The following is a 26,038-nucleotide window of genomic DNA, read 5'->3' as shown; positions in this document are numbered from 1 at the left end:
CGCGCACATTGCTACGCGGCAAATGTGCCTTTACAATGCTACGGAACAGAAGTTATTTTTTTTAAAATAATTTTAACATGTTTTTATTTCTTATCTTCGTTTTTCACAAAAAGTTTAATTTTTGGTAGGTACAAAAAGCGAAGGTTAATTTATATATATTTACTAGCTTAATGTACTCTTATCTCTTAGTTTTTATTGATCATACTATGTGGGATTTGTATTTTAAGTCATATATAAAAAAAGTAACTAATTGTAAAAATAAATTATTATTTTTGTATAAAAGTAACAGGATGTCTGTATGAGTGTGTGTTTGTAGCGAAGAATCACGCTATCTGAACTGATATAATTCTCCTTTACAGGGAAGCTTCTCTTAGGTTCAGCGAAGGTCTGTAATTTTTATTTTGAGTAGGGTACCTCCACCCTCCCTAGAAAAATTATACCTAGGTTTTTTTTTAAACTAAGGTGGAGGGTCGAATATCCTCCCCCTTCCCTCTCACTCAAGTGCTCTCTCAAGGCTGCTAGGGGCATTACAAGTCATTATAGAAGAAGTTTAGCAGTAAGTCTATCTAATTTTCTTCTTATTTTAGATGGCGTGGGGAGAACGTATCAACCGTGGAAGTTGAATCTGTGATAAGTCAGGTCCTCGAGCAGACGGATAGTGTCGTCTATGGCGTCGATATTCCCGGCGTAGAGGGCAAGGCGGGCATGGCGGCCATTGTCGAGGACGTCGCCAAGTTTGATCTGGATAAGTTTTTGAGCAGACTGAAGGCGGAGCTGCCAACATATGCTATCCCGTTGTTCATCAGGCTGGTCGGCACTCTGGATCTTACAGGTACACAAGTTTAATAGGGATCCCCAATGATGATGCTCAAAATTACCCCTCTGTATAATATAATTAGTGGTTGAAACGTTTGGACACTTAACTTAATGAACCAATCAATCAAATTCAATAAAAGTCCCTAAAGTTGTTAAGCTAGCAAATTAGAAAGGGCTATTATAAAACTTTTGGCACTTGTGTAATAAACAGCCCAATGTCCCCTCCCTCCTTGCAAATTTAAGCTGCACAAATCATTGTTTCGTTCCTTTCAGATGAAGGAATAGATTATTAAGCTAGTACCTTCGAAATTTTGGGCTTTCACACATAAAGTGCTTGTTAAGCATTGATACCCTCCCCCACCCCCGCGCTATTATTGTAGTTTTTTGCTATACAATGCATTATAAAATAATAATGGGGAAACTATATGAACTTAAATGTTTATTAAAAATTTTACTTTATTATTTTTTCAGGCACATTTAAGTTCAGAAAATTGGACCTAGTAAGAGAGGGTTATGACCCAAGTAAAATTCAAGACCCGCTGTTCTTCTACAATGCCGCGGTCGGCACTTACTGTAAACTGGACTCTTGTCTGTACGACGACATTATGAGTCGGCGCTACAGATTGTGATGGCCGCCACCTTGTATTGTCAACTGGATTCTTGTATGTATGTGTACGGCATTGTAAACAGCTGTTGTTGTACTAAGTTAAAATGTCTGCCATGCTCAGCAAACTATAGAAACTAACTCGTATGAAGCCACAACTAGATGAAAACAGCTGCAAACGAAGAACTGGTTCCTGAAAAGTACGACGACATAACAAAAAAATGGCGGGTAAACCATCGCAGCAAGCCCAGACACGTGCAGCATTCAATGACAGCCAACCAAACAGCCTTTATATCATAAAATATTGCTTTGTCTCAAATAATTTGAAAGTCTGCAGAAAAAAAAGCTAGTCCAACAATATTATCTATCTATGTTCTATGAATCTAAAGGAACATTCCATTTGATGTATTAAAAGAAAAGAAATTTGACAAGATTCTAAACGCTTGAGTATTTGGTATATAAAAAGGAATGATTTGTTAGTAAGTAACTTTTAAAAGCTTTACTTTGAACACCTTAAAGACGACAAAATAGAATTTAGAAAAAAGTAAGAGAATATAACATGATAATAATAGCTTATAGTAGAAAAAGGATAATTCAAGTTCTGTGTTAAGCATACAAGCATTTTTCACAATCATAAGCATGTTTTTTTTCAGTACAGGGTGTTTTTTTGTATTTCTCTTTTATGAAAAACAATTTTTTTGCAGTAATAGAAATTATATTTATTTGTTATGTAATTTTTATAGGCAATGAAGTTCTACCTAATTTTTAACAAAAAAGATTTCAGGATTTCAAAATTATGAAAATTATGCACTAGCACCCTGTAACTGGACCATTTAAAACATGTCTCATAATCACCATACTCATATGCTTAAAACCATTCTTGTTTAAGAAAAAAAAGTAATTATACAATAAGAGCTTTTTTTGTTTACATAATTTTAAGATCTTTTTTTTCATAAGCAAAAATGATTTTAAGTAACCAAGAAACAAAGAATACATGAATACAATACACATAACATGAAAATCATTATCATTGTAGTTTTAAATTAGCTATAATAACTATATATGTTATCATAAACAATTGAAATTAATTTAGAAATTTTAAAAACTATGTTATGAAGTAAAGTTTTGAATCTAGCCATTTATTTTTAAGCTCTGCTATACATGAAAGCTTAACTCTTTTTATTTGGTCAATTCTTTAGTCATTTTTATTATCTTATTGTATTAGTTAGTTTTTTTAGTTTTAGCAATTTTTATAAAAAAAATGTAAATAATGAATTGTGAAGTTTTTAATTTTATTTTGTGATTTTTTTCAGTTATTTTATAATTTTGATTCTTAATGTGAAGTATAAAAGTCTAAAATATTTATAAAAAGAATAATAGTGCTCCTATTGTATTATTAAAAAAGAATATGTTGGATGAAATTACTGCCTTTTACAAGTTTTTAATTTGGGAGTTATTTGCTGATTTAATTAACATTAAATTTCTTTTATTTATTCTTGACAATAATTTTTATAATAAGAGATTCTTTAACATATTTAATTTTTCTGTGTTCATATTTTTAAATATTTTGTTTTTTAATTTAAGGCACTAATAAAATAATTGTTTATTTTTTTGTATTAAACCGTTCCTTGTTTTTTTTTTAAAGGGAATGTATAGTTCTGTATTTTTAGGCATAAATCTTTAATGTATTTTTAAGGATCATATTAGATAAGTTTATAAAGGGAGGAGTACAGTAGGTTGCGCTAAAAATCCGTAAAGGTTGTGAGTTTTAAGTTAAAAACAGTAGTAGAACGATAGAAATTTGTGTTCATTTTTTTAAAATTTTGTCTATAGTTCTTTTCAATAAGAAATATAAATATTTTATGAATATTATCGCTCTACTACTATTTTTAAGCTTTAAAACTCACACCTTTACGGATTTTTAGCGCAACCTACTCCTTCTGTTTTGAATAATAAAATGGTCACAAAGTTTAAGTTGATGACAAAAATGTGTTATTTGTCAGGGATTAGGGGTTGGGACAATGGATCAAAAATTCATTCTTATTGATGTCTTGAACAACGCAACTTCTCTTATTTTGGCTAATTTTTAAAACTTTTGGTAGCATAACTGTAAATCAATTTCTTATTTGAGCTAATTTTTAAGACTTTGGGTACCCTAAAATTGAATGAAGTATCCATTGTCTTATCCCTATGTCCCTGGTTTTTATATAAGTAGGATGTGATGAAAATTTTGTTATATGTATCCGTCCCAATAATTGTCTTAATTTTATTTATATTTTTACTATTAATTAACTAATATCTATACATATAATGATAAGTAACAATATTAGTGTTAAAAATAATTTAAGGGCTTTGATTAAGATTTTAAGTAGTTTTCCTTTTGATTTTTATTGTTGTCTGTTAAATGTATTTATTATTTTTTATATTTAATGTTCTCTTTTAAATGGCATTACTATAGTACATAAATGTAACACACAAACAAAATAAGCTTTAAAAATGTTGTTATTATTTTAAATATCTAATAATATTTAAAAAGTACTTATCTATATAGTTAACTTAGACTGCTTTTTATGCATTTTAAATTTGGGAGCTTTTTTTATTTTTTATCTTTAAATTATTGATTACATAATCAAACTGACTAAAATTTTTAAAAATTTTCATTGGGGGGGGGGGGGTTATTGGTTCCTGACCTAAGTGCTCTCATCTTTTCTGCAAAATGTTCTTAAATAAAGTCTCAAATCCCCTGGCGAATTCTGGACTGATTTAGTATTTTTCTTATTGACTGTTGTGGATTTTTTATCTGAAGAAAACTGTTTTGCCTAATAGATTTATCACTGCTAAAACAAAATGTAATATTTTTTTTGATTATAAATAAATTGCAATTTTAAACTGAAATTTTTGCTATTTTGATAATTTTCAAAAAAATTTATGCAAAATAGATTTCTTTAGATAAAATATCCTCCCCTCATTTTCAAGTTATAAGGAAGCAGCTTATAGTGCCTGATAAAAAATGGCGTCATACAATACAAATGACCAATGATAGGTCCGTTTGAATTTTATTGACCAATGGTATAATGTATACTTGCCTATCATTGGTCATTTGTATGGTATGACGTCAATTTTTTTAGGTTTTATAAGCTGCTTAAGTTTTAAGATGCCAACAGCTAACCTTATGCTCTAATTAAATGTACATTTTTAGTATTTTTTAAACTTTTTTTGCCAACATCAGCTGACAATCAATGTATTTTTTCGTGGATTTTTATTTTTTGTGTAAAAATTATTTTGCTGCTTTCAAGGAGTTTTAGAAGTTTTATGAGTTTAAATATCTTGAATTAATACACAATTTTATAAATGTTTTTAGAGCTTAATCATGTATTTTGATTTTTGTTCTTTTCTAACATCAGTGCTAAGATATATTTTGACCTTGGACATTGCAATTTTGGAAAATCATAACAATTATTCTTTACCTACCATTTTAAATATCAAAAAAATACTCTATTATTTCTAGGAAGTTTTTTACTGCAATATTGCTCATTTTTAAAAGAATTTTCAAAATCAAAATGTGTTCAGATTTGTTTTAAGTACCATAGAATATCAGTGCTTAATATTTAATTACTTTTTTGAAGCGAAGCTGCTTTATAATTAGAATTTGTCAGTTCGTCTTTGAGAAATGCTTTTTTATTAATAATTTGAAATTGTTCAACATATAAGGCCTACATATAAACTTTTTCTTTCTGAACAATTTATTTTTTCCTGAAAAAATTAATATAAGCATGTTGTTGCTACGCTACTTACATAATAAAATATCCTTTTGAAACTAGGTTAATTTTATTTTTGTTTAAGTTCAAAGACGACATTTTGTTTAAGTAATTTAATAATGATTTATTTGTGTAAATCGTGTTTTAATTAAATTAAATAAACAAAGGGTCTTTGTTTTCAGTTTTTAATATATCTTTTATATCAAATGAACCAAAATGTATTTTATTTTTTAGTGTTTAATACACATAATAAAAATTGATTCCTGCCAAAAAAGTAGTCGATTAATAGGTATCTAAATTAATTTTAAAATAATTTTTAAATTTTTAAAATTTATTTAAAAAAAATAAAAGACATAAATTATTTTGAAACATGTTACCTATATATCTAATTTTAAACATTTAAGAATAAAATTAAGCTAAGGTGATGTAAATCAACCAAATTGTTAAAATTTTAAACACAAAATCATTATGCTTTTACAAAAAAAAATGTAATACGTAATAATAAGACTCCCTTAAGGCATTAGCATTTGAGACAAACTAACAAACGACATGACATAAATCTTAGCTTAGCTTATCAATTAAAAAGATATTATTAAGTATTATGTACAATTTTATGTTTGTTGTATGATAATACAGGGAGGGAGGGGGACATTGGACTGTAAATTACACTGGTACCAAAAATTTGGGCGCACTTGATTAATTTTTTTGGTTAGTTAGAAACTAGTAGAGTGGAAACTTTTTAACAAACTATTTGGATTAAAGAAGGGTTTATTTTATTTTTCATCATTGGGGATGTATATAAATTTATTGTCCATTGTCTTATCCCTTAAAATCCCTGATAATAATGTAGTTAAAAGAACACTCCATTATTTTGATTTATTTGCAGTATACAATATTGTATGTAAAGAGTGTTCTTTTTAAAACACTTCTCCTAGGAATCTGTTCTTGAAAAGTTTGAAAAGAACCTAAACTAAAAAGTAAAATTTGTTGACCGTTCAGATAATGTTTTAGCCAGAGGCGTTGTTAGTTGGAAGTAAACCGTGAGTGGGTTAAAAAAGGGAAAAGGGCCTACAAAATTTCAATATTAGGAGGGGTCCGGTTGATACGCAGGTTTTTTTCTTACTTTCCAAACACAGTTCCAGGCAAGTGTGCAAATATTTGCTTGTAAAAACCATCTTGTGATTAAGCCTATAGTGATATGTAGAGTAATTTCAACAAATTTACTTTTTTCATTTCAAACGCTCTTCATTTTTTTAATACCATCAAAATCATTAATTGCTTATATAGAAGATTAAAATTGTAAAATTTAGGTACATATTAATAGTATAATATATACATAAAGTATAAATATTATATGCATAAAAAATGATTAATAAATAATGATAATAATAGACAGACAATGCGTATTTTTTTACGTGCAACTCGTTTTCTACAATTCTTAGATTTAATAACCTCCTTGACATTAATTGATATATTATTGCTTGGATGTTGCGCCAGATTTTCATGTACTCTGATAAATTTATACTGGCGGCTGGCTATATTAACGATACCCCCCTCCCCTCCTACTGGATGAAAAAAATTTCAATATATCCTAAATCCACTTTGACGTTCAAAACTTCCACCCTCCCATGAGATATCACATGGAAAAAAATACCCCCATTCCTCAAGTTCCCTTGGAGGCGTAGCTCGAAGACTGGATACACCACGAGATTTTCTAATTTTATTGTATCTTTGAGCATATAGTCATACGCCCTTCAGACAATCAACCATTTTATTGCATAACCTTCGTCTGAGACGTCCTTACTGTGCATGGTTATGAGTTGCCCCTGTTTTTGACCAAGACATTTCCCCTACTCTAACTAATTATGTGCGCACCTGAAATAGCACAGTAGAAACCATTTTTAACGTCTTCAGTTATGACGTGGTGTCAGGCCGAGATTCGAACCTTACTGACAACGAATGGATGCGCTACTTGTTACGCTAAGATCAAGGGTGGAGGCGTAGCCGATAGTTACAGGAAAATAATATGCAATCAATAAACTCATTAGAGAACAAAATAGATTACTTGATTGTTTTGTGTTAGAACTGAACCGTTAATTCTAATTGAAATATAATGTAATTTAAATAAATCATGTTAGCTAAAAATTCAAGATAAAGGAATAAGTATGTTATTTCATTACATAAAAGCATGAATTGAAGAAGGGGGCCTCTCAAGGGAGTAAGGGAACATTGGGCTGTTTATTACACTAGTCCCCAAAGGTTTTATAATAACGTTTTCTTATTCATTGGGCAAACAACTTTTATGACTTTTAAATGGTTATTTGATTAAGTTGAGTGTCCAAACGCTTCAACCACTAATTGTAATCTACAGAAGGGATAATTTTGGGTAACATCATTGTGGATGTACATCAATTTATCGGCCATTGTCTTATCCCTTGAGACCTTGGAATCCCTCGCATGCATGGATCTTGAGGGATAAGACAATGTACGATAATGTATAATTATTAACATCCCAAATAATGATAAACAAAATTACCTTTTCTGATGATTAAAATTATAGGTTAAAATGTTTATTATTCAAAGTAACCAAAGTGTTTTGAGCCAACGAATAAGATAAAAAAAAATTTTTCCATAAAACTTTGGGTACCGGTGTAACTTACAGTATCAAATTGAGTCATGATTGGGTTATACAAAAAAGTACTTTTTCAGCAATAATTTGATTTTGTATGTAGAAACACACGCTATTGTTTCTCATAATTGGTGTTACATTGATTTATCGTCCATTGTCCTATCCTTTAGATCCCTGTTACGCTAATGATTTCACGGGTAACCGCAACCTATATATTTAGATATTTAAATATATTTTGACTAAACTAGATAATTTATAAAAAATGTTATAATTATTGCCATGAAATAAGCTACTATTTAACTTACTAGTGGCTACTAGAGGTTTCTAGGGACCCTTGAGACTTGGGGGTATGTTGACCCCCCCCCCCCCCCCTACTTTGAATTGTAGTTTTAAAAAGTTAATATTTAAAAAGATTTAGAGTGGTCATTTTTCCTAGGAGTGATTTTTCTTGGGAGGGTGGTTGATACACAGGCAATAGGCCTCTAGGGAAACTTTAGGTTGGTGGCCGGGGGGGGGGGGGGAGTTAAGATACCATGTCCCAAAATAGTTTTAGCATCACTCTTTTTAACGCTCTTTTGGAAATAGAAATATACTCCTCCGATAATGATAGACGGCACTGCAGATTTTTTTATGAAGATTCTTCTGACCAATATTACTCAAGTAAAACAACCAAGAACATTATATACTGGACGCTGCTCATAGATAATCTTTACAAAAATGCTAAGCTGTCTATTTTGAATAGCAGCCGTGAACATCACATTTCTCTTATACCGCTTTGGACAGACAGACAAAGTGAATTATAAGAGAAGCTTCTCTACTAAAAAGAAAGTAGTGAATGAGCCATTAAGTAAAATTATGTAAAAACCCTGCTACAAATACTTATCAATCTTTCTATACATAATTAAGCATAAAATATGGTCACATAATCAATTTACTAAAAGTAATAGAAATATTTTGTCTTTATTTATTAAAGTTGTATTTGATATTAGGGAGTGATTTGATATCAATAGCCAAAAAATATATGTAAATCCCCAATGATGAGGCACAAAATTACCCCTTCTGAGGATTACAATTAGTGATTGAAACGTTTGGACACACAACTTAATGAACCAAACAATCAAAAATCAATAAAAGTTCCCAAAGTTAATTAGCCAACGAATAAAATAAATTTGCTATATAACTTTGAAGACTAGTGTAATAAACAGCCCAATGTCCTCTCTCTGATATCTTGTACTTATAAGTAAAAGTTTTATGTGTCTATCTTTTATTAAAATTATTGAAGTGTTTCAGTGTTTGGTAGAGTATTGGCAAGTTGGTCTTTTTTTATACAAGTAGCCTAGTGTAATTTACTTTTTACGCTATCAATTATATAAAGTAGTAAGGTTTTTTTTTGTCTGAAACTTAAGATCTCAGAAAATGCTGTTTAGAATTGGTTGTATTCTTTTCAGGAAAGCTTTATAAATGTCGTGTGCTGGTTTTAAGCTAGCTATTTATCACATTATATGAAGTAGTATCCAAACTTTTCGACCATCAATTTTAATGTATAGAAGGGGTAACTTTGTTAATCGTTTTTGACGATTTAGATCAAGTTATCATCCATTGTCTTATCCCTATAGATCCCGGCATATTCTACAGCATAAGCCAGTTTGTGTTTTAGACAAGACTCAAATTATGATTAATTTGTTAATATAAAATTGCTTTTAAGTAGCCCTTGATTGTGGGGGAGGGGGGGGGGGAGGGTTGAGTCGAACACCCCGATTAATATCGTAGTTTTAAAAAGAAAAAGATTTTTAAAAAAATTTGGGTTGGGTTATTTTTTTCTAGGGGCGGTTTCTCTTGGGAGGGTGGTGGTAACATCCGCCAGAATAGCTATAAACCTTTCCAGGACCTAAAAAAGGCTACCCAAAGGAGAACCATAACGGTTCAGTGGTTAATGAGATCCTTTGGTAAACACACACAGACTCACAGAGATCCTGTTACTTTAAAAGCTTCGCTACTTTTGGTTTATAATGAACCTTGTTTTGTTTTTTAGATACATAAAAAGTATTGAATAAAAAGCAAGGTAAATGCACTTTTTTAGAGTCTAATTTTCCACACTTAATTATACTATTTTTGGTAACTTTTACAAAGAGAACAAGGATGACAAAATCCATAAAAGCGAAGCTATGAAATTGGACGAAAGGATTATCGAACATTTACACTTGTAGAGTGACTGAAATTATTCCAAAAATCAAATGTATAGGATAATTATATAACAATAGAAAATATAGTTACAAAATTAACATAAAATACCTACGGACATTCTACCTAAATATTACAGGAATCGTGCAAAGTTTAGAATCGATAGGACAATTCTAACATGCCTAAATCAACAATAGCAGCCACCCGTTACGGACGGACTTAAGGACCGACCCTAATTATAGAAAAGCTACGCTTTCAACAAGTATGACAACATCCATTTGTTATATCGAAGGACTAAATCAAACTTTTGTTATGGTCATCATATAAAAGTAACAGGATGTCTGTTTGAGTTCTTTAAGGATAAGATCTTGTTAACCACTGGACCGATATGGTTCTCCTTTACAGTGAAACTTCTTATAGATCCAGGGAAGGTTTGCAACTTTATTTTGGAGGAGGATACCTCTACCGCCCCAAGACAAATCAACCCTGAAAAAAATATATAAATTTTAGCAAAAACTACAATGTAAAGTGGAGGGTCCACTTATACCCCCCCCCCCCCTTCTCACAAGTACCCCTAGAGGCCTCTAGACGCGTAGCCACTAGTATTAATCAAGTCAGCCTCATAATATGCCAACTTGGACAAAAAAAAGCAACATTTAAATTTAGATTTTTTTTCACAATCCTAAATTAACAAATATAATTTATTAATATAAAAGATTTTGCACGCGTTAAAATTAACGATTTTATTAAGCTAAAAAAGAATTGCAAAAAAAAGTTAAAAATGAAGCAAGCAATATCAATGTAGAATTTTTGAAAACAAACAATTATAAATAATTTATTAAAGTTGAATTCAAGTGATTTGGAGATGGAATTTTTCGTTAAGCGAAACTTTTCTACATTTAGCGTGTGTACGACAGACGTACGTTTTCCATATCTAATGTAAATTTAGAAATCACCCTATCATTTTCCAGCCGCATTTGAAGATTCCTATAACTATCAGCTCACTGTAGGCTAGAATTGAATCAAGACAAAAGTAAGTGCCGAGCCCTGAGACCTATGTATGGTGAAAATAGACATAAAACCATGATGATTCCAGGTAAAACCAAAATATTTCATCGGGGGCTTTTTTGAGAAAATTAGATTTGAAAATTTCAAGTTCAATTTTCACCCCCTAGGAGTTGCCGCATAATCAAGACAAGAAAAGCAAATATTATTTATTTTCAATTTTGAACAACTTTGCTTTTATAAAGTTCTTCATAAAACCACTCCTGAAAGCAGTGGCGTGCGAACCGAAGGGGGCATTTGGGGCAATCGCCCCCCCCCTAGCGACCAAAACGCCCCCCCCTGCCCCCCCCTAGCCACCGCCCCCCCTGCCCCCCCCTAAATGTTGAAAAATGCCCCATTTTGCCCCCCCCCTGGTCAACAAAAATGCCCCTTTTTGCCCCCTACCCTACAAAAAGCAAAACTATCCCAGTTTCCAAAAAAAAGATCAAGAAAAACTCAAAAAAAAAATTTTGGCGCTTCGCGCCAAACAGACAGTTGCTATTCATTTAACCTTACCAAATTTTTTAATTAGTGTACAAATTAGCTTATAATCTTTTTTCACTGAACATAACAAACCAGGTAATAGGAAGTATTTTATTTGGTATAATATAAACTTTTTACCAAAGAAATTTTGTACATCCCCAATGATGATACACAAAATTACCCCTTATATAGATTACAATTAGTGGATAAAATGTATGAAAACTTGACTTAATTAACCAACCAATCAAAATTTCATTAAAGTCCCCAAAGTTGTTGAGCCAATGAATAAGAAAATTTTATATGAATCAATTGTGATTAGTGTAATAAATAGCCCAAAAAAACCTCCTTCTCTGCATATTTGAAGAAAAAAAATTGCGCTTTGCGCACTTCTAAATGGTTTCTGCTTTTTATCACATGCATTGTATATTTTGTTTTTATTTCTATAAAAACATTTGTAAACAACAAATATTTAATCAAAAAGTTATTTTATATAAAAAAGAAACAGCGTTGATATTTATCTAAGCCTTTTTCTCAACACTGTATGTCTGTCTAAATGAATAACTATATATGATGTCATATTATTTTCAGGATAAGTTTATCATTTTTTTTGTTTACATACCCTTACTAAAAGACATGTTTTTTATGGCAATTTTCATTAAAAACCCTTAAAACTAACTACACTCTATATTCCTAACTTGATAAAATACGCCACTCTTGTTGTCTTTAATTGATTTTAGTTCAAAGGGGGAGTAAATATTTTTAGGTGCGCTTCACGCACCGCCCTTATAAATCCTTGGAAACGCCACTTAATGAAAAATTAACAGAGTTTTAAAGTTCCATTTAAAGAGGGTAGGATATGTTGATATAACTTTTTAGCTTCTCTATAATTCACTATGGCTGTCAGTACGTAATGCTAAGGGGGAAATGTGATTTTTTCAACTGCAATGAAAGATAGAAGGCTAAAACTTAATGTTAACATTCCCATCATTATGGAGTATAATTAACTATTAAAAATTCATGGATGTCGGACTGCTTTTCAGGACGTTTTTGGCTATTTTTGTATCTTTTAAATTTCGGGTATAGTCCCTTTTGTAACATTGCCTATTAAGGTGCATTTCGTCATATTTTCATTGTAGCTTTTCCCCTATTTATAGCTCCTGCGGGGCCAATTGCCTAACCCTGCGGGGAAATCACCTGACCTAACTTAACCTAGAATAACCTATTAAAAGCTACTATGAAAATACGACAAAATGCCCCTTAAGAGGCGTTGCCACAAAAGAGACTATACCCCAAAGTTTTCCATTTTTCTAAGAGATTTTTATATTTGTAGATGAAAGGACAAGTAATTTTTTTGTGGATTATAATATTAAAAAAAAAATAAAATTTCTCGCTGTTTAGAGCATCCAGTATGTAATTTACTTTGACTGTCATCACACAATAAGCAGGAAAAAGGATTTGTGACTTTTTCCACCTAAACTATATATTTATTTCAACAGATGCTCGTTAAATCTACTTGTCTGTATTCTTATTAATGATTTTTTGTGCTTTGCTACTTAAAGATGTTGTCATCCTTGTTGTCATACAATAAAGAAATATTTAAAATCAGTTTTACATATTAGGTTAATTTTTGGTAAATTATTTCCAAAATGATTGTTTTTATCTCCTCCCCCCCCCCCCCCCAATTTTTTTTAATGGGGTTATTCATCCTTCCTGCTGAGATTTTATAACATCCCCTTCCACCCATAAAAAATGTTTTGTGGTGGGGGGGGGGGAGGTTAAATTATATTCTGTACTTTTTTTTCGAAGATGCTTTCTAGCTCCCTTCCATTTGGTCATTGCAGGGTGGGGAGAAGGGATGGGGGAGAAGAGAGGGTGGGGGGGAAGAGATAGGGGATATAAACGGGAAATAGGGATGGGGGGAGGGATTGTGAAGAAGGGATAAGGACTAGAAGGCCCATAATCAAATAATCCCACCCCTTAAAACGCCCTTATTTAAAATTAGTATATATAATCAAAATGCCCCCCCCTAAAGCAAAGTGCCCCCCCGGGGCACTTTGATTTAGGGGGGGGCAAAATTTTACAAAATCTCCAAAATGCCCCCCCCTAGACAAAGTGCTTCGCACGCCACTGCCTGAAAGGAGTTAATAAATGGCCATTTTTATAACTTGCTTTGCAAAGGTCACGAATTCAGCCTAAAATAGATCATATATAGAGAGGTTTTAAGAAGGACTTCATAAAAGCAAAGTTGTTCAAAATTTAAAATAAATAATATTTGCTTTTCTTGTCATGATTAAGCGGCAACTCCTAGGGGGGGAAAATTGAACTTGAAATTTTCAAATCTAATTTTCTCAAAAAGCCCCCGCTTAAATATTTTGGTTTTACCTGGAATCATCATGGTTTTATGTCTATTTTTACCATACATAGGTCTCAGGGCTCGGCACTTACTTTTGTCTTTATTCAATTATATTTTTATTTGTATTATAACAGTGAGCTACTAACCCGCGACCGTGGCTCAACACGTAGCGCATCCGCTCGTCGTCGGGAAGGTGATAGGTTCGAATCTCGGTCCGACACCGCGTCATAACAAAAGACGTTAAAAATGTTTCCCACTGCTACTATGTCAGATGCGCGACGTAAATAGTTAGAGTAGGGGAATGCATTGGCCCAAAACAGGCGGAGCTCGTTACCATGCACAGTTGGGACTTCTCAGACAAAGGTCGTGCATCCCAGAGAGTTGGTTGTCTGATGGGTGAATGGACGTATTACACTGCAATCATAAGCGGAGTATGTTTCAAGGTGCGAGGAGAAGAGGTCTAGTACTCTAAGCGACACCTAGCCCCCTAGAGTCTTATCTTAAATATCAGCTACTAAACAGGAAGCGTAGCATCTCTATGATTAATAAAACATAATAAAGGGTAATGCATACTAGCTGTATTCAAAAAAAGGTTTAATTGTTTATCATAATTGGGAGTGTAGATCATTTTATTATCCCTTTTTCTTGTCCCTTAAGATCCCTGAATATTAAATATACTATTATTCTACTTTTTTGTTCATTTATCTAATAAATGTATAAGTATAGATGTATAATCCAGACAACTACCTGGCCAAAGTGGCGGAGACCCTTATCATCTGCTAGAAAATTGCTTTCTGTTCTTTTTAGGACATGGCTGTGTTAATATTTCCGACGCTTACAGCTGATTTCAAAGACCCACCCTGGGGGCAGAGTTACATATACCTTATGCCCCCTCTATTATTTTACTTTAAAATTGATCTGATGTGTTGAGCTCAGCTTTTCTGGATGTTGTCATCCTAGTTTGCTTAAAATGCAAATCATGACAATAGTAATAATAATTTCATGCCATAAACACTACGCAGTACTTTAACACTTTTTAGTAGCGAAGCTTTTCTATAATTAGGGTATGTCCGTCCGTACATAATAGCTCTTTTCGTTGATTTATCATGTTAGAATTGTCCTATCGGTTTCAAACTTTGTATGGTGATTCCTAAAACAGTTAGGTGCGATTTAGGAAACATAGCAATTCTATAATCATTACCAGGAAGTCTCTACGTCCATTTTTTACTTTTTTGACAACAATTTGTTTGCATGATGTAATTATCCAATTCATCTGATTTTTGGAATAAAATATTAAGATCCGATACTCAAGAGTTATTGTTCGCTTATCCTTCCTTTTTATTGTATAGCCACTTTTTTAAAAAAAAGTGTAGCATTCTGTATGGTTGGTTTAAAGGTCTGTTTAATCAATAGGTTGATGTTGATCTTTAAGAATAATATTTTTATATTAAAACATTTCACCCCATTTTTCCTCTTTCTAGTAGCGAAGCTATTTAAAAATTCAATTTGTCTGTCTGTCCATCACTTTATGGGGGAAATGTGATTTTCTCGGCTGCTTTCTATACATAAGTTTTGTCTGTATATATGTAAGTATATCAGATATCTGACGAAGCCCAATTGTCCCACTTATGAGCAAGACGATTCCCTTTTCTCCCATCTCTTTTGAAGAGATTTTCTTCCCCCCCTTCCTTTTTTCTTTTTCCTTTATATGACGACATATAGGAATCGTCTTGCTCATAAGCGGGACAGATTGGGCTTCGTCAGATATCTTAAAGGAAAAAAACATTAGAAGGTAATTGACTATATGCACCTTCAATCATGACAAACAAAATCACCCCTTTTGTAGATCAAAATTATTGTAGAAAAGGTTTAGACAACATTAACAAAAGAATTTAAGCCAGCGAATGAAAGAACGTTTCAATACTTTGAAGCTAGATAATTTACTATTCGTTGTAACCTCTCACTCTATGTATATTTTAGTCCTTGTTTCAAAATTAACTTTTTAAACATCTCAAAAATATTTAATGTTCATAGTAAATAAATAGCAGCAGAAAATCAAAAACTATGATATTAGAGGGGAGGGGGGGAGTATTGTACCCCCCCCCCCCCCTCCTAAAGTCTCTTCCTTTGGAGACACTGCTTGGGCGCGCGCACCTCCTAATTTCTTTTAAGTACTAAAAAGCCAGAAAGCTAATTTTAGCCAGATATTATTAGATATTTACGCGACGGAGGTTGAAAAAAAGGGGGGGGGCAGCCGTACGGGGGCGGTAATTGGCTATCTAATACACAAAAAGGTGGGGGGCGGGGAAGAAAGGGGGCGGAGTGTGTTTTATGCATCGGTTATGATTGTAATAATGTCTCCAAAGTATCTATCTTGCTATCTATCTATAGATATCTAATTATCTATCTATCTATCTATCTCTCGTGAATGGTGATTATACACCCCAGTAAGCATACTCTACCACTCTTTATACAATATTTTAGTAGTAATTTTAATACAATTGGATTATGTGCTAAATCAATGAATACTAAAAAGTTATCTTTGTGAAATAAAATAGACGAAAAAATAACTTTTTGATAAAATTGACTTAAAATTATGTAAAATTTATGTGATACAATAAAGTTGAAAAAAATTATGGATTTAACGGTACGACATCGGCGTACCGGCTCAATGCTGTCGGAGACGTGCAGCGGCGACGAGTTGTTGATACCGCTGCCGCCGCCACGCCATCGGAGCGGCGGCGGAGGCGCTGACTCCGATAATTCTGATGAAATTAGTACTAGGTGAGTTTTATTCTTTTTTCTAAAAAGAAAATAATAATATTTTTTGAGGATTGTTTCTCGGGAGGTTAAAGGTAAACCTCCCCTGGACCTTTAAAAAACTTCCCTGTTAAGGAGACCCATAACAATACAGCATTTAACATGATATTAAGCTACATACAGACATCCTGTTACTTTTACATAATGATTATTTCTGTTTATCCGTTCATAATCAAGTCCGTGTTTATGTCTTAATTCTTGATATTGCATTTTATAAACAAAAGAATTTAATGGCTTAAAATTGGTAATTAAGTCTTAAATTTTTTAACCCGAAACCTTACAATTAACTAATATTGCGCATATTTTACGCATTGGACTGATATTAATAGCATTTTCGTTATCAAAACGAGGAAGATTTTGTAACACTAAGATGTTCAGTGAGAATTAGGAAGGTGATTTCTGTACGCTTTCTTAGTTATGTGAGTAAATTTATTTTTTATTTTGTCCCCTTTTTACTTATCATAGAAAAAAGAAGGCCGTTTCAGGAACAACTTCGTTTTCTTTACATGATTCTTTTTTATGTTTACAAGTGTTAATAAGGTTTTCATTCAAATAGTAAATTTAGTATTAGATTACTGCAAAAATAATTATACTGGTTTATTTTCACGTATTTAAATTGTATTATTAACCGCTGGGTGCAAACCCAAATGAAACCTTTATTGATGCTATAAGATTATATCTATTTAAGGTATGGGCTTAGCAGTGCTTTACTAAGAAATGTAACAGCTATAGCTGACACTAAACATTATAATATAATATTTATTAATGCTATAAGATTATATCTATTTAAGGTATGGGCTTAGCTGTGCTTTACTAAGAAATGTAACAGACATATCTGACACTAAACATTATAATATAATATCTATTGATGCTATAATATTATAAATATTTAAGGTATGGGCTTAGTAGTGCTTTACTAAGAAATGTAACCGCTATAGCTGACACTAAACATGATACAGATGATACCGACTCTCCTGTCAACCTGTTCAATGAAACATCTAAACATTATGATGAAGATAAACTTCAGTTCTATAGAAATATGCAAAATTTTCTCACCCTTGCGGCTCAAAAGGTAAATTATATTTATTTTTCTATAGTATTATAGACAACTTTTTGCCAAGATTAAAATTAAGATTTATGTCAGTTTTATTGGTCTCGAGGGGATTAAGGCCAGGGCCAGTAAAGCAGGTATTAATTTTACAACTTTTTAAAATTTATTGGATAAGCTTGTCTATAATACGATACGTTACGAGATTTTACAGTATGGCTAAGAAACAGTTTTAATCCAGCGAAAATCAATCGGATTCGAAGCCATACTGAAAAGTGAAATAATTAGCAGAGCTACTCTCTAACTAATTTTGATCCATGTTAAAAATCTTTTTTTTACTCCCTGTCAATTTTTGTTGAAAATTTAAGTTCTATAATATGTTGATAAAAAATTACTAATAATTCCAGAATGGAATTTCATATTCTTTGATAAAATGAACTTCTCAGCGGGCTTAAATAACGATACACACATCCATCCTCTCCCCTCCAACTATTTAATCGAACTGACCAATAAATGAATTTCATGTTAGCAACATACTTAGACGACAATGTTTCCCCTGTTATAACATCCACGTTCAAAATACATTAATTGCAGAATCTTGTGGAAGGAGGGCTGGCAGGAAGCATAAAATCTGGCGGCCACAGGTCCTCATTTGACCAGGACAGGGCCAGGATGAATCTGGACAGGTCCTCATTCGAGCATGACAGAAAGAGACAGCTGGAGGGTGTGGATGATAGCGAGACTGAGGGGGACTCCGAGGCTAAGAAGAGAAATAGAAAGGGATGGACAAACAGATTTATTTGTCTTTTCCCAAAAATTACCTTTTAAGCACCGAACCCCCCCTCCCTCTTCTTTTGAAGGAATAAAAAGTAGGGGAGGTGGTGTAGTTTTTGTTTGTTTATTACTTTAGGTCAGGTTACATTGAGTGTAGGGTAGCCCTGCAGGGTTAGGTCTCCCTTGCAGGGGGTGCGGCATAGAAAAAGAAACCCACCAATCCCCTTTGATTAATTTAATGGGAGAGGTGTAAATGATCGACGGGTACTTTCAGAGAGAGCATCGATTTAAAAAAAGAATTAGTTATGATTGGTGAATGAGAGGAAAAAAAATTTCAAAATTTAAAGTTTGGGACTTGAGCTGCAAAGATTTTGTTCAAACTAGATAGTTTACTGTTTGTGTGTATGTTATAATAATTCCATTCATATTTAAAATCCCCAAAGCACAAATTAAAAGAATAATTTACATCTAAACCAAAATAACAATAACAAAAAAATCAATTTTGTCAAAATATTGAAAATAAAATCTGTTTGCTTATTGAGAAGGCACGCACTGCGTTTTCAGACTCCCAGCTTCAGCTACTAGAATCTACCTTTGAACAGGAAAGTTTTAAAAGAGCAATACAATTCTTTCAAAGTAATTGCAACAGATACCTTCCTTATTATTTTTGTTTTTAACTATTTTCTTTTTATCTAGAAACCTTTGGGAGGGAGTGAATATTGAACTGTAAATGATACTAGTACCTAAAGTTATATAAACACATTCTCTCATTTGTTTAAAAACATCTGTGACTTTTATTAAATTTTGATTTGTTGGTAGAAAACAGCAGTGTCCAATCGTTTCCACCAATATATTTAATCTGCAGAAGGGGTAATTTAGTAATATTTGGTGATTTATTTTAATTTTTGTCCTTTGTTTTACATTAAGTATATATTGCAAAAAAATTATAGTTACAATTTGGGAAACTAGAACACATAAGCATTCAAAAATATCAGCTACCCCAATTTAAAGATCTACCATTGTGTAGCACAAGTATCTAAAGTATAGATTGAAAATGTATGCTCGTTACCATTACGGAAACTAGAATATATAAGCTTTCCAACATGTTTGCTCCCTCAATTTAAAAACTTACAATTGTGTAGCACAAGTACCTAAAGTATAGATCGCAAGCGTATGATAGTTATCATTACGGAAACTAGAACGTATAAGCTTTCCAACATCTTTTAAAACTTACTAATGTGTAGCACAAGTACCTTAGCGTTGAGGATAGAGCATTTCTTTCCAGAGAGTTGGGACTATCAGACACACAAGTCAAAACTTGGTTCCAAAACAGAAGGTAAGACAAAACTGTAGTTTTACAGTAGCTTCGCTACTGATTATCCAAATTCCTGATTTAAATTTTTTTCTGTCTAACCCTTTCTGCAGCGGTTTAGACGATTTCATTATTCTGTATTTGGTGAATTAATGATGTTTTTAACAAAAAGACAATCTGACATTTTACATCAATTTTATCATTTCTTAAAATAAAAGTTTTTTTTTCGAACTCTGAAGTATAATATTTTATTTAAATATTAAAATGATGAATATGTTAATTATTTAAATTAATGATAATAATAATTCTTTATTAATATTAAAAAATGTGTGTGTATATTGCCAAAAATAAAAAGTAATGATTGTTTCGACTTCAGCTGCTTTTTAGAACATGCAATACGCGTTTTCAAAGGCTTTGATTTCCTTATACATATCATAAATGGAGATAGTTTGCATTGATTAAATTTCATTCGTCTGTCTGAACACGATCTCATATTGGTTGGCTTATAAAGATTGGATGCCTTAGGATTCTAGTAAATATGCCATTATCTTATGGGATAAGACAACAGACAATGAATTATTTGAATTGAAAACAACCCCTCATATTGATTAAAACTATTGGTTAAAAAGATGGGAAACTTCTAGTTGCAAACGTACCAATTAAAATTCAATAAATCCCCAAAGTTATTGAGCCAACTAATAAGATAACTTGGTTATAAACTTTGGGGAATCAGTGCAATATACAGTCCAATGTCGATTCCCTCTTCGATGAAATAAAAAGAGATCTTCAGCTCAGATGTATATACAGATAACAACCTTCCTCCCTTTTTTAATGACCCTTTTCGTCTGCTATTAAATTGTTTTCTGCTACTTAGCTGTTTTAATATTCCCAACATCATTTGTAATTTGAATGATCCAATTGAGAGTCGGCCCAAGGACATTATGATGGGTAGCTACAGTTATTTAACCCTTTCTCCCTCTAGTGTTTTTCTCTTATGAAATAGGTGCTTCTTTCCTAAATAACCTAAACTTTTACTTTTTGTTTCAACCCTAGCTAACTTTGAACAAATTTATACTTGTTAAATTTGTTGATGGATCTGATGATTTCTAACTAAACATGCAAAATATATCATTCCAAAATTATTTCATGATTTATTTGGTTTTTTAAAGCGTAGCCTCTTTATAACTAGGTCTGCGTCTGTAAGTCCATTTTTATGGCAGATTTTAAATTTTTAAAAAAATTATTAGTCAATTTGTATAAATTTTTTTCACAAAATTGTCTTTCAATCTGTTTATAACAGTAATAAGATGTCTGTCTGTGTGTAGCGATGAATCTTCCTACCCTTTAAACATTGGTATTCTTTACAGTGACGCTCCCTATAGGTCCAAGAAAGGTTTACAACTATTTTGAAGAAGGGATTTTCTACTCACCCACTAGATATCGCCCCTGGGAAAAATAACTAAAACTAAAAGTGGCGGGTAGACTTCTCCCCACTCCACCCTCAAGTCCCTCAAGTGCTCCTAAATGCCTCCAGGGGCGTAGCCGCTTGTTTAATTATATAATTATGCGCTACTTATTGTTCCATGTTCCAGTTACGTCATATTTTTCTTTCCCGAAAAAGGGAAGGGGGGAAGAAAATCTCTTCAAAAGAGATGGGGAAAACCCCCTTTTCTCCCATATCTTTTTTCTTTCCCCCTTCCCTTTTTTTTCTTTTCCCCCTCCCTTTTTCGGGAAAGAAAAATATGACGTAACTGGAACATGTTCCGCAAAAGTTATACAAAATTGGGACAGTTTCCATGGTGTCCCTTTTTTTTGTATTGACTTTATTTTATTGCTATATTTTAAAAATAAAAAAGGACACACAAAAAATTAGATTTGTTTAATTGTAATTTTTTATTGATTATTTGGTTTAAGTTATTTTTAATAACACTGACATTTTATTTTTGATGTTTTTATTTCAGCCTTTGTCTAATATTTCCCATAAAATGTAAATCTATTTAAAGAATTGAATGTTTCAAATCAAATTGTTATTGATCTGTACCAAGGCATTGTTTTTTTACTTTAGAGTCATAGAATTAGTATTGATTTTTCACAAAAAAAACCAAGAATGACAACATCCATAAAAGGGAAGCTAAAAAACAGACAGAAGGACAAACGAACATTAAAACTTAATAAACAGAATTTTGGTTTACAAGAACATTTATTGGTTTGACCTGTACAAAAATGTTAGTTTGATAAAGTAGTCTTGGGTTGAGATGGATGAATAGCTTTTCTCGTATTCATTCGAATCCGGTGGATAGGAACCGGTTCTCATCCATACGAAAAAACTATGTCTAGCATCGTATTATATCCAGTTTTCTACGAATATAGAAATGTACAATCACAAGATTAAAACTATTCTCGTATTCATTGGAATCCGGTGGATAGAAACCGGTTCTCATCCATACGAAAAAACTATGTCTAGCATCGTATTATATCCAGCTCTCTACGAATATAAAAATGTACAATCATAAGATTAAAACCAGTTTTTTTAGCCCGTGCCTTCGGCACCTCGTGGCTAAAAAAAAGGTTTTAATCTTATAATTGTACATTCTATATCCGCGGAAAGCCGTTTATAATACGATGCGAGAAATAACTATTAAAATCTTATTGGGTTAGACAATGAATGAGGTAGGGGACATTGGACTGTAAATTAAACTGGTACCCAAAGTTTTTCACCATGTTTTCTTATTAGTTGACTACAAAACTTTGGGTACTTTTATTTAATCGTAATTAGTTGATTGTAAATACAAAGTGTCACAACCTACCAACCAATAATTTTGTATAGAAGAGAGAATTTTGATATCATAATATCAATGTACATCAATTTATCGTTGATTGTCTTATCCCTTAATTTCCCTGTGATTGGGCCTCATGAGGAAATAATTTAGGATGTGACATAACACTAAACATAACCCGCGACCGTGGCTCAACACGTAGCGCATCCGCTCGTCGTCGGGAAGGTGATAGGTTCGAATCTCGGGCCGACACCGCGTCATAACTAAAGACGTTAAAAATGGTTCCTACTGCTGCTATGTCAGATGCGCGACATAAATAGTTAGAGTAGGGGGAATGCCTTGGCCCAAAACAGGTGCAACTCGTTACCATGCACAGTTGGGACTTCTCAGACTCAGACAAAGGTCGTGCATCACAGAGAGTTGGTTGTCTGATGGATGTTACTTAGCCTAATATCCTTGGGTGTTTGGACAGAGAAGGGTGCGTTAGTCATCCTTAGTTCTCCTGGATTGCTGGACCAGGACCTGGACAGTACATCAAGTCGATAAGGTCCGGTACTGCAATCCCGCCCGTACGAGGTAATCTAGGTAACACTAAACATAAAAACTAATACTTTTAACTTTATTTAGAACTAAGCTGAAGCGACAAGCCTCCCTTGGACTGGAAATGCTACAAGACTCGGTTGTGGCCTCCCCGCCTGGCGCAACAAACCTTCCAACAGCAGCTGTTGGCGGGGGTGGTGGAGCAAGTTATCCCCCCACCACCAACCCTCTCATAACAAATCCCAGTGACTTACTCAACAACATTCGTCTTTCAACAAATGATATTGGTGGAATTCATGACAAACTTGCTGTAGATGGCAAAGGTGGTGATAACGGCGGTTGTGTTGATGGGCTACAGCCGCCACCGCCAACCGCTAATCTATTACTGCAACATCTTTACTATACAAGACTGAAAGCCATGCCCTATCTGTCTCTTATGCTTCAGCAGCAGCAGCTTCAATCTGGCGGCCAGCAGCAGCAGCTGCCATTGCAACAGCATGGCGAGTACACAAGCTACCTGGCCCAGCTAGCCGCAAGAGCAGCTGCCAAATCGGATGCTATCAGTGAGGCGGCAGCTGTCAGAGACATAGCTGCTGACGAACAAGAATGCAGTGATGTGAATGATGAGTCTACAAGCAGTGAGCTGTCAAAGGATGATCATGAGAATCAGGAAGAGGCTGACTCGGAAATTGTTATTGATGATTCTAATAATGATTGACATTCAAACAAGAGTTAGAAACGATGGCTTGCAGAGCTGGGTGTGAGGGGGTGTATTAACCGCCCTGGCAAAATTAAGTAGGGTGTACTGGAAACTCCCCCCCCTACACCACTCTACCCTTGATAAGAGTCTACATCACCCCTGATACACCCTGTTGTTTGTGTTACACCCATGTAAAGCTTACAGCTCCCTCGATCATGGTACTAGGGGGGTAGTCAAAACTTCTGAGTGAGCTTCATGCACCCCCTGGTATACCCCTGTGCACACCACTGCACTGGTTAGAACAATAGTTCAATAATTAAGAGCTCAAACATTTACTAAATGTGACGAAAATAAGTCTGACAATGTTAATTTGATGTTCAATTTTTTTACACATTTTCTAGTTATTTTATCAAGAATTTGTGATATCATATAAATATATACATATATTGAAACATATAGGTGTATGTATCTTCTACAGATATGTATGCTTAATCTTATTTATTACAAAGAAAGGCATATTTACTGTTATGTGTTTCTTGTAATTATACAATATACATATAATTAATTTTTTCCAGTTTGGCTTCGAAACCGATTAATATCTGCTGGATTAGAACCGGTTCTCAGCCACGCTGAAAAATCATGTTTAGCATCGTTTTATACACAATTTTCCACGAATATTAAATTAAAAATTATAAAATTAATACCACTTTTGTTAACCTTAAACTTTGGCCTCTAGGGGCTAACAAAACTGCTTTTAATCTTAAAATGTTTTAATTTTATATCCGCGGAAAGCTGTCTATAATACGATGCGATAAATAACTATTACTGAAACCAAAGATTGTACAAAACAAAAAATTTAAGCACCAAAGATAAAAAGAGCTTTAAATAAATAATTAAAATCAAAAAACTTTAAGAAAATTAAATATTCAATATTAATTTTGTATTATTGTTATATTAATTTGTAAAAATGATTATTGTAAAGCACCTGAAAAAGCAGCAATGAAATTTAAAAATTGTCTTACAAAAAATGAGTTTTAAAAAAAGTTTTTTTTTAGGTTTTGTGATCTTTTTCTTATAAGCAATGAATAAATAGTAAATACCCTTTCGATCCATTTATGATAATAGAATAGTATTCATGTGATGACAATTTAAGGCGGTTGAAGCTTTACAAAGTGTGTCAAAAAATCAGCCGTATGACGTCATAAAAATAAGGGATTATCAATCTCTTTTTAAGGGGTTTCCTTTCCCACTTCTTCTCTCATCCCTCATTTTTATGACGTAACACACTGTTAGTTTTGAGACACACTGTAAAACTTCCTGGCGGTTTCCCTCAAAGTGCCTAGCGACCACAGAACAACCCAACCCCCCCCCCCCTCCAAAAAAGGGGTAGTCTCCGTCTTTTAGGTCATATTGGATATTGGTATAGACTCTGAAGGGTTAGGGCTTCCGGAAGAATTAGGCATAAAAAACTAATCCCCCATAATTTTCAAAAATAAGTGGGGGGGGGGGGGGGTCGGGAGGTTTATGGTCTTTTTGAGGGAAAGCAGCTACTTTTTACTATAAAAAAATCACTACCTGACCTTCAGTCTTTCTTCCACTATTTTTGTAACACATTAACATATAGTAAATTGTAATTTTTGTACAAAAAAAAATAAAGTTTACAATAAAAAAATAGTTTTTTTTAATCAAAACTCCAATTTTAAGTACCAACCTCGAATTGCAAGACGAATTAATTTCTTGGATCTACTGCAGTTCACGGTAAAATATTGCTGGTAAGCAATATTTCCAAAAATCTATGAATTTTAAAGGCTGCTAGCTGCCAAACGGCTGAACGTACAGATCATACCCGCACACTATTTTAAGCGGCATAAGAAGGCCTACAAATAATCTGTAATAGCCAAGATCCAATGATGCACAGGGAAAGCTTCACTGAAGAAAAAACGCGTAAAATAAGTCTTTTTAGAACATTTCCCTGCACTGTGAGATAATTATGCATTATTGATTTATGGCTATTCCAGATTATTTGTAGGCCTTCTTATGCCGCTTAAAACAGTGTGCGGGCATGATCTGTATGTTTAGCCGTTTGGCAGCTAGCAGCCTTTAAAATTTATAGATTTTTGGAAATATTGCTTACCAGCAATATTTTACCGTGAACTGCAGTAGATCCAATTTCTTTATGAGTGTATGACTTATTGGCTA

At 33.0% G+C, this 26,038-nt stretch overlaps 3 protein-coding genes and 1 long non-coding RNA gene across 4 annotated transcripts in view; 3 read left to right on the top strand and 1 right to left on the bottom strand.

The window, feature by feature from the left end:
- Positions 1 to 1,953, top strand: part of LOC145317771 (long-chain fatty acid transport protein 4-like) — a 39,979-nt gene extending 38,026 nt beyond the window's left edge. Inside the window, exons 16-17 of the mRNA XM_080159038.1 lie at positions 588 to 832; positions 1,288 to 1,953. Coding sequence (XP_080015164.1) covers positions 588 to 832; positions 1,288 to 1,445 — 403 coding nt within the window. The 3' untranslated portion in view covers positions 1,446 to 1,953. The remainder of the gene's footprint in view (positions 1 to 587; positions 833 to 1,287) is intronic.
- Positions 1,954 to 3,576: 1,623 nt separating this feature from the next.
- LOC145317770 (uncharacterized) lies at positions 3,577 to 6,569 on the bottom strand. The gene is made up of 2 exons (XR_013879102.1): positions 6,311 to 6,569; positions 3,577 to 6,109 (listed from the first exon to the last, which is right to left on the bottom strand). It is a non-coding gene; the product is annotated as an uncharacterized LOC145317770 (long non-coding RNA).
- A 9,906-nt stretch (positions 6,570 to 16,475) lies between these two features.
- On the top strand, positions 16,476 to 18,564 carry LOC145315541 (uncharacterized). Its single transcript, XM_080155523.1, has 3 exons — positions 16,476 to 16,652; positions 17,583 to 17,760; positions 18,331 to 18,564. Exons 1-3 carry the CDS (start codon positions 16,504 to 16,506, stop codon positions 18,562 to 18,564), a joined length of 561 nt encoding a protein of 186 aa, XP_080011649.1. The 5' UTR covers positions 16,476 to 16,503.
- Positions 18,565 to 19,716: 1,152 nt separating this feature from the next.
- Positions 19,717 to 24,147, top strand: LOC145318370 (uncharacterized). Its single transcript, XM_080159667.1, has 2 exons — positions 19,717 to 19,846; positions 23,227 to 24,147. Exon 2 carries the CDS (start codon positions 23,264 to 23,266, stop codon positions 23,855 to 23,857), a length of 594 nt encoding a protein of 197 aa, XP_080015793.1. The 5' UTR covers positions 19,717 to 19,846; positions 23,227 to 23,263; the 3' UTR covers positions 23,858 to 24,147.
- Positions 24,148 to 26,038: the final 1,891 nt, after the last annotated feature.

This window comes from Acartia tonsa, chromosome 4, assembly GCF_053477335.1.
Source record: "Acartia tonsa isolate MP-2025a chromosome 4, ASM5347733v1, whole genome shotgun sequence".
NCBI lineage: Eukaryota > Metazoa > Arthropoda > Copepoda > Calanoida > Acartiidae > Acartia > Acartia tonsa.
The sequence above is the reverse complement of the archived record's forward strand: the minus strand, read 5'-3'. Positions and strand labels throughout refer to the sequence as shown.